Source organism: Genypterus blacodes, unplaced genomic scaffold, assembly GCF_046128005.1.
Source record: "Genypterus blacodes isolate CSIRO-AG114 ecotype Tasmania unplaced genomic scaffold, CSIRO-AGI_Gbla_v1 ptg000173l_1, whole genome shotgun sequence".
In the NCBI taxonomy this organism is placed as follows: domain Eukaryota; kingdom Metazoa; phylum Chordata; class Actinopteri; order Ophidiiformes; family Ophidiidae; genus Genypterus; species Genypterus blacodes.
In genome coordinates this window covers 69,686-82,181 of record NW_027466974.1, presented here as the reverse complement: position 1 = coordinate 82,181, position 12,496 = coordinate 69,686, and the positions used below count along the sequence as shown (strand labels likewise).

The window sequence follows — 12,496 nt, the reverse complement described above, 5'->3', positions numbered from 1 at the left end:
CAGCTGCAGCGAGGGGAAGAACCTAGAAACGTATATTTGTTTCTTTGATCCATGCCAGCACACTCCAAACTGTAGCTTACAGAGGCCAGCAGGGGACACGAGGAGGAAACGCAGCTAAGATTTATGATTCCTGCTTATTTACAGTTCCTCAACCGTATGCAGAAGAAATAACAGAAACATTCTGTGCTTGATCTGCTACAATGGCGTGGAAATGGATGGAGCTTTGTGCTGATTAGGTTTTGTTGTGGCTGGTGTGTGAGTTATGAGAGCGCTGTACATAAATGGAAGGACGGTTTTATTTGTCTTGTGCGGCCAAATTGAATAAAAAGAGAGAAGGAATTGAGCCGTGGGAAGACATCGACTGTGGCGTTTGTGAGAAGGATTGCCAACTTTAGTTTAGAGTTAGAGACAAGAATGTGGAATACAACAGCAGAATGTTTGACCCTACTCTAGCAGGTTGGATTGAGCTGAAACATGCTGGCTCAGAGGTTCTCAAACTGTTGTACCAGTGCAGGCGGTGGTACTTAAAGCGCCCCCTGGTGGGCGGACAGGTCAGTAAGGAGGAGCTCAGATGTTTTGTGTGTGTGTGTGTGTGTGTGTGTGTGTGTATGTGTGTGTGCGTGTGTGTGTATGTGTGTGTGTGTGTGTGTGTGTGTGTATGTGTGTGTGCGTGTGTGTGTGTGTAACACTTGATATAAACCATTCAGATTCACTCAGCCAGTGTAATTGTTGTAACAGCCACTTCCAGTGAAGAGCTGGAGAGCAATGTAAATATTGATTCCACCTCTCGACTGACTGTGGAAATTTGCAATAACAACGTGCAGTCGGCAATTATGAGGCGAAGTCGCTGAGTAAATGTCATTTCAGCTCCGTGTCATTAACAGAAAAACAAACCAAAATAATGAACAACATTAAAACATCATTTGATTCATGGTTTACCTCCAGTTATTACTATTCTAAATATTGAGAGTGGTAATTGGATTGTACACAGTGTGTGTGTGTGTGTGTGTGTGTGTGTGTGTGTGTGTAGGGTGCCAACACACAGAGCGGCGCTGCACCTGTGTGAGTTAGGTGACACGCCGACACAAACACGTTATAGCGTCACGCCTGTAAACACCAAGTACACTGGCGGTGTGTGTGTGTGTGTGTGTGTGTGTGTGTGTGTGTGTGTGTGTGTGTGTGTGTGTTTAACAGCCTGCCAGCAGACACACACACACACAGCCATATGTTTCCTCTCTGTATTCTTCAGCAGATGCTAATGTGTTTAAAGTGTCATACTGTAGGTGCTATAGATGAATATAGGAGGAATAAAACATAATGAACACAGAGATGAAACATAAACATAAACACAGAATGCATTAGTTTACATTAAATGTGGTATTTCTTTCAGTTATCAGGCATTAGGATGATAAACTGAACCAGTTTACTGTTTGTCTCAATTACATGAATGTGTGTGACAGGGGGTTCTTATTAAAAACTATTCAATCTGCTATTGAATAATGGATAAATGAATAAAAGATCAATAAAAGATGAATAATAATAATAAAAGGCAACATATTGCAGGTAAAAGCATTATTGTTGCCATAAGTTGCCATGACGACCACACTAGCTTCTTACAGTCAAATGTAAAAACAAAATCCATCAATAATCTAAGCTGACGTGTCTGTTTATGTTGTTGTGATGTGCTGAGTTCTCCTTCCTCTGTTCCTGTTCTGGTGCTCTGAGTCTTATTGACTGAGTGTTGTCTTGTCCTCGTGCTGGTTGTTGTGCTTGTTAAGGGTCTGAGCCTCACGCTGCGGTCAGGAATGAGCTGTGATTGCAGTGTGGAGAGGGAAACTGTTCCCGTCAAGCTGTGGACGGCGTTTTCCTGTCAAAGTGTCGTCTTCCCAGCGTCGGAGCTCTGACGGCAGCTTTGTGTGTCCTGCCAGCTTTTCCCCCTCTGTAAATACCACGTGCGGTTTGATGCGTTGATGGGTTTTTGCAGGCCTGGATCCGAGCAGACAGATGATGTCATGGCTCTGTGGGTCATTTATAAGGGCATTCAGGTACTAATGACCCCATTAATATGTGTACACAATAAAGGAGGCGGTGGCTGAGTCTCATTTGTCTCCTTCTCCTTGGCCCGGGTCGTTATATGGAGTATATGAAACATGTGCCATTACGTTGTTAGTGTGTTGCTATTGAGGAGCTCAGCGGTCCGTGTCTGATGGAGCTATTAGACGCCCAGCTGGAGCTGTTGTGTTGCTTTATTTATTTATATGCTTATTTATAGTTTGGCTTCATCCATTAATGCATTTCTTTAGTATTTATCGCCTTGTTTTTATGTTGTAGTCATTTATCTGCGGGGTTATTTATTAATTTCAGGGTGGATGGGTCCCACATTCATAATAGATCATTTTAAAAAATCATTATTTACGTCTTTTACTGTCTCTTTTGTATTTGAGGCGCAGGTGAAGGCCGGAGCACTGTTCTTGGTCTCTGTGAGGCGTTTGAGTGTTTAGTGATTGTGAGGAAACTATAACGCGCCTGAGTGGACCGATGACCAGCCAGTGGAAACAAACACAACATAACATCCAGCTTTTGTTAAACTCACTGTTAAGTCCAAGATTGCAGTGGAAGAGGACAAATGAAGGAAGAGGAAGATTATTCTGAACATGAATCATCAGCAGGTGGACTTAATGGTATTCAGCAGGAATTACTTTTGCTTATTTGGGAGAAATATTCCATCTTTCCCTCCATAAACAGCCGATGTGTTTCTCGTCTTCTTCCTCCGGCAGAATAAATGTGAAAGCTCTTATCTCAGACGTTCTTAAGGTGTAAAAAGCACAGATGAGGAAAACAACAAAAGCGACGTTTTCATTACTCATCAACATGCATATTGTTTGATTACTCAGTATAATGCACACACACACACACACACACTCTTCATTTGTCTCCTGCAGCACTTTTATCTCACACCGCTGTGCAGCTCTACAGTGCAAATTCAGCGTCAGAAGCAGCGAATCTCGTTCATTTACGCCCCAGCAAGCTGCCGTGTACTCACAACGACATGACTCTGTCTCTCATAACGTCATCATGACAAGCACTCAGAGTGAGATAACAATGCACCGCAATCTGTTTCTTTGAGTCAGGATGGCGTGTGTGCGTGTGTGAGTGAGTGTGTGAGTGCAGAGGAGAGTGCGTTTGTGGGATCAGACAACCCTCTGGTGGAGAACACGCGTCATTGCGTCTCCATGCTGCCTGTCCTTGTCCTCACACTAATCCAGCCATCAGATTACTGCAGCTGGTTGACTTGTTTAGTGAAAGCAAAGCTCTCGTTTTGATATCTAGGAGCAGAAAACACTCAGTTACTTCATTTCATCCGGATATTTGATAAATTTTGATTAACGACATAGATTTCTACATATTGTCAAATCTAATTTAAATGTTTTTCAGGTTCACCAGAGGGAAACAAGGAAATTGTTGATTATGGAAAATCTTGAAACAGTGAAATTGTCGAGTTCCCTCTCCCTGATCCAGGTTATTGCCACTGATCGTACATTTATGGAGACAATATATATTTATGGTTCCCAATGTGGTACAGAGGCGACTGTAAGGGTTAAAGACAAGTTCATTTATTATTCAGTGAGCTGTTTATGCAGCCTAGAAAGGGAAACAGCTTATTATAGTTTAGGACTGCTCAGACAAATCGAATGGTAAAACAGCGGTGAAATATTTATCAGGTATTGTAAATGTATGACCGTTCAATTGTAAATCTACTGTTTTATTAAAGTTAAATTTAGTTGAGCGTGAAACACGGACAGCATAAGGTTTGACCCCTAATAGCTGAATGCAGAGGAGGTCTGTGTGTTCACATATGCAGTGTTGTGAAATCCATCCTTCCAATCATTCATCCATTCATCCATTCATCCATTCATCCATTCATCCATTCATCCAGGAAAATCAAATTCTGTTTACAAAGCAGCAGTACATCTCCTTAACACAGGGGAGCGCATGTTTGTAAACCGAACCCCAGGTGTGATCAACTGGACCGGCTACACTGCTGGACGAGGACCCAGTGACTGTATGTGTGTGTGTGTGTGTGTGTGTGTGTGTGTGTGTGTGTGTGTGTGTGTGTGTGTGTGTGTGTGTGTGTGTGTGTGTGTGTGTGTGTGTTAGATTTGGTTGTGAGTTTGTGCTCATCTTGGCAGACTTGAGGGATTCCAGTCAAAAGGATCAATCAATCCAAATCATCAATTATTCAAAAGGGGAAAAAAGTGGGCGGGACAGGAAATTCAAACATGTAATGACCGAAAACGTTTGGTTAAAAATGTGAAAAATTGGATTTGGCTTCAAAGTCAAATTATTGCTGTGATGTTTTAGAGAGAGGAAGCTTTCATCTTTACTTTACTTTACTGTTATTTTGGATGGAACGTCTTCTATCTTAATTATGACTTCAATTTCTAGGTGTACTTGTTGCAGATATTGGTGTACTGAGGAAAGGAAAGGTGATGATGGTTGGTGGACATGTTGTACCTTGTTGTTTGCTGTATGCAGACATGGAGCTGTTTCTGGATCAGTCATTAGTAGCTGAGCTGTTACGTGAGGAGGTGAAGGAGAGCACAGCATGGCCTCATGCAGCAGAGCAGACTCATTCATTTACTTCTCCATGCTGATCAAATATGCCTTTATCATAACTGTGTAGTTATATTTCATTGTATGGATCTCTGGCCGAATATTTAAAGTTAAAGATAGAGAGGGACTTATAATAAATAATGCAAAGGTAAGATTAAATGTACATGACGTTTTAATAATAAATAAGTAGTTAAAAAACAACACACAGGTAAAATAAGTTCTTGAATATTTGGTTAATTCTTATTTTACATTGACAACAAACAGAAATGACACACGTCTGAATATTAAAGATGATAAAACACACAGAAAACACACACAGAGAAATAAACAGAAATACATGAAGACACTGACCCATACACTTTAAAAACATTGTGAAGGAAGGAGTGAATAGAATTAGCTTCCTCTCCTCCCACTGGAATAAATGGCATCACCTTAATTCCTCAGGAAGGCCTGCTAATCCGTAATCCCCCTGGTCCTTCATTGGCCTATTTAGTCTCTGTGCAAGGCCTGACCGACAACACACAGGTCGGGGTGCGACACAGAACGCAAGACGGCTCTGAGGTCCGATTGGCTGCCCCATAATTCCTCCTCCCTGGTTGGTTCGTCTCCTAGCCTGTGGGAATGAATGGAGAATGTTGTTGAGAGAGTTTAGTGATGAGAGCCAAGTGTCTGTAGAGAGCAGGCAGTCAGTACTTTTACTACTTAAGCTCTACCTATTGTGACGACATCATCTTCATGTACAAATACAGAGATTGGTCTGGTGTATAAAACAGCATTTGTATTTATATGCTGGTTTAATTCTGGATGAACTAAACATATGCATGCTACATCCAGTAAAATACAACCTGCGCTCCATGAGACTTGATTGACATAATGGTTGTTATGTGTTACAGATGTTGTGCAATGTTACCACTCACCCCTTTGTGCTTATCGATGGCTCACTCCCACAAGTCTCAGCCACTGATTTGGCCGGCGAGCACGGTGGCAGGCTTAAGCTAGGCCTTCGGTCTGATTGGCTGCGTCGTACGAAAGGTCGAGGTCCTTGAACAGAGACCGGAAACCTGCCTCGACTCTCTTGAGAGCGTGGGACAAAAGACACCCCGGTGTAAGTCCATGCTTGAGGGGGTCGGGGCACCGGACAAGGCTGGGCTTCAAACAGAGACCGAGAAGCAGGGCAGAAGACAGAACGCGCGTTGTTGATTGACCGGGACGATAAATCCTCCATGCTGTTCTCTCTGGACCATCTATGTACTTTGGGTGATGCTGGCGGAGAAGGTGCCTTGAAAGGGTAAGAAGAGACGGAAGGAGGGTTTGAAGTGTTTGGGCTAAGTAGAGTCCTCTGACCTGGTGGTGGGGTGGGAAGTTTCCTGTTTACTGGGGGACTGGCTGACGTGTTTGGGCTGGGTTGCCGTCTGAGGGTTTGAGGACTAGGAAGTCTTCGATTTAAGGTGGTGGGAGTAGAAGGAGTGGATGGCAACATTCGCCCCTTAGAGGCAGGTGGAGTGGCAGGTGGTTGACAGCTAACTACGGAAGATGGAGGCACTGCAGAAGCTTCAGCCTTAGGTCCAGTCCCTGGTCGGTTGCCACAATCTAGATTACGTGCTGATTCTGCTTGATTCGCAGATGGAGTTGTCGATACATATATTGATGATTTGTCCAGCTGAGAGTCTGGGGAGTCCTGAATGTGGATGATCTTCCTGGCCTGTTTGTACAGAGAGGCAGTCTTTACTTTTCCTGGGTCAGTCTCTGGTCGGGAGTCTGCTTGGCTGAACTTTGTCTGATGTGCAGATGTGTCTTGCTGCTCTGGTCTGGTCGGGGTAAAAACCTTGGAACAGTGTGGCAGACTTCCTTTGCTTGGCAGCAACGACTGAACCGAGCTCTTCAACCGCTGTGATACTAAACTCCTTTTTAGAACTGCTGACTTTCCTGATTTTCCATCGTCCACTACGCCGGCTGAGAAATTCTTAGCACTATCAAAAGAATCGTCCATTAATACTTCCAGTGAAGGTGGAGGAAGACTGTCCAAGTCTAAATCGTCTGTTTTTACAGATAATGTGGATTCAGGTCTGCAGCTGCTTACTCCAGTGCTAAGAACAGCTTCTACATTTCCTAAACCAGGCATCACAGGAACGCCACACTTTCGAACCCCTTTGAGAGGTCCCAAAACCTTAGGATGGTCTAAGTCGCCTATGCTTTGACTGAACGTATCAATCAGTTTTTTGACGGAATTCCTGCCTCTGGAAAAGCGTGAAGATGGTCTTGGTGATGAAGGAGGACTGGGAGGTGGGGTAGCTTTCACCGGAGCCGTGAAGGTTTTCCTGTCTTTCTGTTTCGTTTCTTCCGTGTCACTGGTTGCCTCATGTTTTCCACTGTTGTTCCTCGTGAAAACGCTTTTGTCTTTAACTGGTTTAGCATTGGCGTCTCTCTCTGGTGGGGGCCGTGCTCGATTTCTTGCTGGAGACTGTGCCGGAGAGTTCCCTCTGCTTTGTTTAGGAGGAGCAGTCCTCGTATTGACTCCTACTTTGCTTTTATTCAACCTCTGCAGCTTCTCACTTAACTCTTTCTGGGTCCTTTCTAATTCATGCAGTGTAGAATCTTCCCCTTTGCTCCTCAGAGAATCTGCCGATCGAGAACGTCGCTCTTTGGCCGATGGGGTCTTTTTTGCCACTGCCCTTCGATTAGCCGCTGATGTTTGAGGCCTTTTTGGAGATCGCTCCTCATCATCTGTCCACTGCCGTCTACTGGTTTTCGGACTGTCCCCTATCTTAGTTTTGGCACTGGCAGGCTGTGATGAGACAAACTGTATCCTTCCACTTATAGCATTTTTCATTTTCTGAGTCATTTCGACATTTTGAGGGTTGACTAAGCGCTTGGGTGGTGGGCGGCATGGTTGGTGCTCAGGGTCTAAAGGTGAAGAATTTGACCGCATTCTAAACCCCACTCTCTTACCTTCCATGCCTCCACCTGTGTGATCATCATCATCATCATCTTCCTCCCCATCATCTAAGGAGACTGATCCCAACACTGAGTCTTTTTGTTCAAAAGCCATTAAGGTACAAGTAGAATCTATTGAGTTGAGCGAGTTGAGGGAGACACTAGGACTTATTCGACTATTCCTTCGTCTTAACACTCCTTGCCTAATATTCACAGATCTGTAACCCAAAGGACTGAAATGAGTACTTCTGTTTGTCTCAGTGGAAGCGCAGCTCTCTCGTCTGCGATGTCTCTCAGATCCGGCCAGAGATTCATTCTCAGCCCCAATCCCACTGTCCTCGCTAAAGAGAGCAGAATCTTCTGGCCCGGGTTTACGCACAGAGGCTGTTTCGATCCGAGACAAGAGTTGGGTCAGCCTGGTCTCTGCTACACGTTTGGCTATCAGTTTCTCCTCTAAAAGCTCAGAGACGGAGGCAAAGTACTCAACAGCCTCCTCCAAAGCAGAGTCCCCGATTCCACGAACAGTCTGGCTCACATTCTGCATTCTTTGTGTGGTGTACTGGAGCAGCTGCTGCAACAAATCTGGTGGTGGTTCAGCGTTACCTGAGCCAGATTTCAGAGGTGTAGAGGGAGAGGTTTTTTTCATTTCGTTTGGCCAAGCAAGGTGTTCGCCATTTTCTTTCAGGACTTTTTCTCCCTCTTCTGTAATTTCTGTCAGTCCCTGGATTAATTCCTGGTACCGTAGAACCATGAAAGCCACCATAGGCTGCATGGACACCTGGGTTTGGGTTGCCTGTTCCAACAGCCCAAGTAGTATGTCATATTTATTCATGCTAGGGTTCAAGAAGGCATAAGTAGCTTGGTGAGCTTTGACCAAAGGCTCTGGGAAGTCCACCTTCTGATCCACGGGCGGTTTGTCTTTTTCCTTGTCTTTCTTTTTGAGCACCTTCGTACTTTTGTTATTTTTCTTTGGTTTCTTTGCAGACTTCTTCTCTGTTAAATCCTGTTTGTCCCCTTGCTTCTTTTCTTCTTTCCTTTGCGACATTGAGTCCACTCCTTGACTCCCTAATTTATCGACATTTACTGCCTCTGGGGCAAGGTCCACCACAGATCTCTTCTTTTGTGGAGTCTCTCTCTGCAAAGGAAGGGCTCCAGTTGCCTTCCTTTCTCCTGTTTCCCCCTCTTTTGGTGCTGTTGCATCTGGGGTTTGTCCATTGTTACAATCCCTGGGACTTTCTTGAGGTGTAGTGGGCAGCATTCTGCCTCTCCTGAGGGGACCCTGAGTCCCAAAATTGCTTCCTTTAGATGGTGAGCAGCCCATTTTGGATTTTTTTTTTAAACTACAAGCCAATATTTGTTGGCTCCAGCAGCACGACACAGCAGAGGGTGGAGGGAATGAGGCAGTAACAATAGCTGAAGTCCTTAGCCACCTGCTGTATGTGTCATTGTCAGATGGTTTGGGTTGTTGAATCTGTCAAGCTCCCTTCACATGAGGATCCTACCCAAAACAAAACATTGATAAATCCATCGCACAAATCCTTACGATCTGTCATAAAGGCAAAAATAAATCCAAACATCGCCCGTCATGCTTATGAATTTCCTTGTTGCATGCTCTTGAAATTATTCCTCTCCTTGAATAGGACAAGCAACTGAAAGGATTAGTGAGGCTTTCAGTGAACTCCCCATCGTGCACATATGTCACATGAAAGCTTGTAAAACTCACCTACTTGTAAGACCATAAGCTCATTTAGGTAATGAGGGCGGGCCTCAGGTGGCTTTTTATAGACACACACAACAATATTTCCTTATTTAGTCCTTTGGTTTTGATGCCTTGAGCGAAAACATCATGCGATGAATTAATGTTGTTGTTTTTTCCTCCCCTTTGTGTATTATTCTCATTAGATCCAGAACATGCTTCAATAGCCGGGGTGCAGTTCAGAATAATGATGGCATTCAGGAGGATGCGTGCTGATTCTGATTAATTTGCCCTCTTGTGTTTGTGACATAATTGGGTTTGAATACATAAACAAAACATCTGTTCTGAAATAGTGAAATTATGAACGTCTTGAATCTTCTATTAATCATTGTTACCAGCGATGATACTCACCAGAGATGCTGTCTAGCACATAATTGTATTTTCCATTATATTTTCAAATGGCAATATCGATGCATTTGTATGTTATTGATTTAAAAAATGTAAACATAACATATCCTTAGATGTTTTATCAAATATGTGTCTCCATGTTTGTTTACATCCACATTTCCTTCTTTATCTGTGAGCTTAAGCGAGAGAGAGGGAGAGGGGGTGAGAGAGGGAGTGAGAGAGAAAGAGAGAGAGGGGAGAGAGAGAGAGAGAGCGGAGCGCGAGCGCGAGAGCGAGAGCGCGAGCGCGGGAGAGAGGAGCTACTGCGACTGCGCGATTGGTGAGTAATTGGTCTCCGTTCTACGCACGCGCAGCACTGAGCCGGCTTCTCTAACATGCTAATGGCGCCTTAACTCTCCCGCTCGTCTCTCTTCTCTAGTTAACTGAACTCGCTCACTCAACTTTTGATTGTTAGCGCCATTAAATTCTAACGCGCTGTGTTGTAGCCGGTTCCGGCAGCCGTCCCCTTTAACGCGACTCTTTGAAGTTGTTGTGTTGTGCTGCTAGCATCACTAAAAGCTTCACAGGTGAGGACTTGGTTGGGGACTTCAGTAGAGTTTCGGTGTAAGCTTGAAGTTGTCAAACATTTTACACAGATGATATAAATCTGTAACACTTCAACATTGAGTCCATAGTGATGTTGATATTATAAATACAGTAAAACTGTCCGAGGCCCGTATGTAAACACTTGATGTGACTCATCACTTTAGTGGCCTTTGTCTCCATTACTGTCACAGAAATCCTCCATTTCCCCCAGCAGCTAATCCAAGCTGAGCATGATGAAGAAGACTCTCTTGGACTGTCTGACCCCGGCCCCAGCGCCGGTCCGGGTCCAGTCCACCATGTCACGGCCCGTCTGTGCCAGAAGAAGTCTCCAGCTCAAGAGATCCAGAGAGCGCGAGGACGGCCAGGGTCCACCGGGTAAAAGCAAGCCGGGCCAGAACCAGAACCAGAACCTGCTGAGTCACGCCAAACACAGCCCAGTCCCCATGCTCGTCATCCAGCAGAAGGAGATGAAGGCCTACCTCAGAATGTTTGGTGAACATGAGCAATATGATTGGTTTATTGAATCCTTATCCTTTATTGATTAGGTTAGAGTGTTCTGTTCTGTTCTGTTCTGTTCTGTCTAAACCACACGTTGGTTCCAGATGATGAGGTCATCAAAGACTTCCTCTGTATGGACTGCTGCTGCAAAATGACAGACAAGGTAAATGGATCATTTGAATGCAGGCGACACATTCTGATGCTTTAAACTTCACCGACTCTTTGACTTCCTCCCTGGTAAACATCAGTACCTGCTGGCCATGACCTTCGTCTACTTCAAACGGGCCTGCTTCACCGTCACAGAATACAACAGGAGGAACTTCTTCATTGGCCTGTAAGTCCAGAGAAATACAGTATAATCAATCACTGCAGTAGATTTTCCTTCTTTAGTACCTTGTAATAGTATTGAAGAAGCCTCATCTACCTCTGTCTGTAACCCTGATGAAGGTATCTAGCCAACACCATGGAGGAGGATGAGGAGGAGGTGAAGTATGAGATCTTCCCCTGGGCACTGGGCCGGACTTGGAGGAGGCACTTTCCCCATTTCCTCAAGCAACGAGACAAGCTGTGGGCCCGCATCCAATACAGAGCTGCTGTCAGCCGGCGCTGCTGTGAGGAGGTAGAGGGGAGATTAGTTGCCCGGGGTTACTGATAAATGGTCTTTGTTGCGCTCTTCCAGAGGGTTTGTTCTCTGCTGCTCTGTGCCGCTCATTGATCTGTTTTAATGCCACAGCTCTGCATTTCATCTCAGGTGGGATTTGACATTTCAGGGGGTTTGGGAATGTAAGCATCTTGTTTGTAGTGAGAGTGAACAATGAACAAACACCTGTTCACGTCTCTGTTCATTGCCTGTGTGTGTGTGTGTGTGTGTGTGTGTGTGTTCCCTATCTGTCTCTCTGTCCTCCAGGTGATGGCCATCGTGCCCTCTCACTTTGTGTGGCAGCGTCAGCGTGCCGAGCACCACGGTGGGGCGCAGAGGCAGTATGGAGACCAGGACCGCCCTCCTGCTCCCCGCGGCCCCTGGGCCTCCCCAAAGCCCTGCGCCCTCTGTGACCGTGGCTCTGCTGCGAGGCTCTCGTCTGCCTCCAGGGGCTTCTCCGCCTCGGCCCCGACCTTCACGTCTCCTCTGCCGTTCGCCTTCTCGCTGACGGTGGAGAAAACGCCTCCCAGGGCCAAAGCGTCTCAGAGGAGCCTGCTGGAGGCCAGACAGCAGCCGCAGTTCTTCTCCTGTTTCCTGGCTGCTAATGAGCAGAACCCCAGTAGGTGGCGCTAGTCCTGTTTCTGTTACAGCACAGATCATGGATACGTTTTTCCTCCCGTAAGCAAAATGCTGCAATCTAATGTCGACTTTCTCCTCAAAATACGAGTAAATAACTGAAACTGGTCCTAACTCTCATCATCTTTTGATAGTATGAGCTCATTCTCCTTATCTGAGTTAATCCTGATATGTTTAGACTTCATTCTTGTAGCTTTGCTCTTATTTGTTGACCTGTGAACCCTGTGATGTTCTCCTCCTTCTTTAGGGAAAGACTCCTGCGACACGGCCCTGGACTGGATCAATGAGGTGTAGAGCCGCCTCCTCCTCCTCCTCTTCCTCACCTCCTCTTGGCTTCCATCACTCTGTGCTCCCAAGTACTCATCTGCATCACAACTGCACCTCAGGAGTTTGTTTAGCTCATTAAATTCTTTCTGTATCAGTTTGAAGGAGCAGGTGTAACGATGACCTCACATCTTTCCATTTCTGTCCTCTGGAAACGTAAA

The 12,496-nt window shown here is 45.3% G+C and overlaps 2 protein-coding genes across 2 annotated transcripts; one reads left to right on the top strand and one right to left on the bottom strand.

Annotated features, from left to right (window-relative positions):
* Positions 1–5,103: 5,103 nt before the first annotated feature.
* On the bottom strand, positions 5,104–8,869 carry pcare1 (photoreceptor cilium actin regulator 1). The gene is made up of 2 exons (XM_076167762.1): positions 5,532–8,869; positions 5,104–5,227 (listed from the first exon to the last, which is right to left on the bottom strand). The coding sequence occupies exons 1-2, from the start codon at positions 8,867–8,869 to the stop codon at positions 5,104–5,106; spliced, it is 3,462 nt and encodes a 1,153-aa protein (XP_076023877.1).
* A 1,601-nt stretch (positions 8,870–10,470) lies between these two features.
* spdya (speedy/RINGO cell cycle regulator family member A) lies at positions 10,471–12,305 on the top strand. The gene is made up of 6 exons (XM_076167761.1): positions 10,471–10,729; positions 10,840–10,898; positions 10,984–11,069; positions 11,183–11,354; positions 11,643–11,994; positions 12,259–12,305. Exons 1-6 carry the CDS (start codon positions 10,471–10,473, stop codon positions 12,303–12,305), a joined length of 975 nt encoding a protein of 324 aa, XP_076023876.1.
* The last annotated feature ends 191 nt before the right edge of the window (positions 12,306–12,496 follow it).

Bases quoted from the DNA above. Each gene is read 5' to 3' on its own strand.
- pcare1 (XM_076167762.1), bottom strand. From the start codon at position 8,869: ATGGGCTGCTCACCATCTAAAGGAAGCAATTTTGGGACTCAGGGTCCC. The intron at 5,228-5,531 runs GTGAGTGGTAAC...TCATTCCCACAG, and splicing joins CCATCGATAAGCACAAAGGG to GCTAGGAGACGAACCAACCA.
- spdya (XM_076167761.1), top strand. From the start codon at position 10,471: ATGAAGAAGACTCTCTTGGACTGTCTGACCCCGGCCCCAGCGCCGGTC. The intron at 10,730-10,839 runs GTGAACATGAGC...CGTTGGTTCCAG, and splicing joins GGCCTACCTCAGAATGTTTG to ATGATGAGGTCATCAAAGAC. The intron at 11,070-11,182 runs GTAAGTCCAGAG...ACCCTGATGAAG, and splicing joins AGGAACTTCTTCATTGGCCT to GTATCTAGCCAACACCATGG.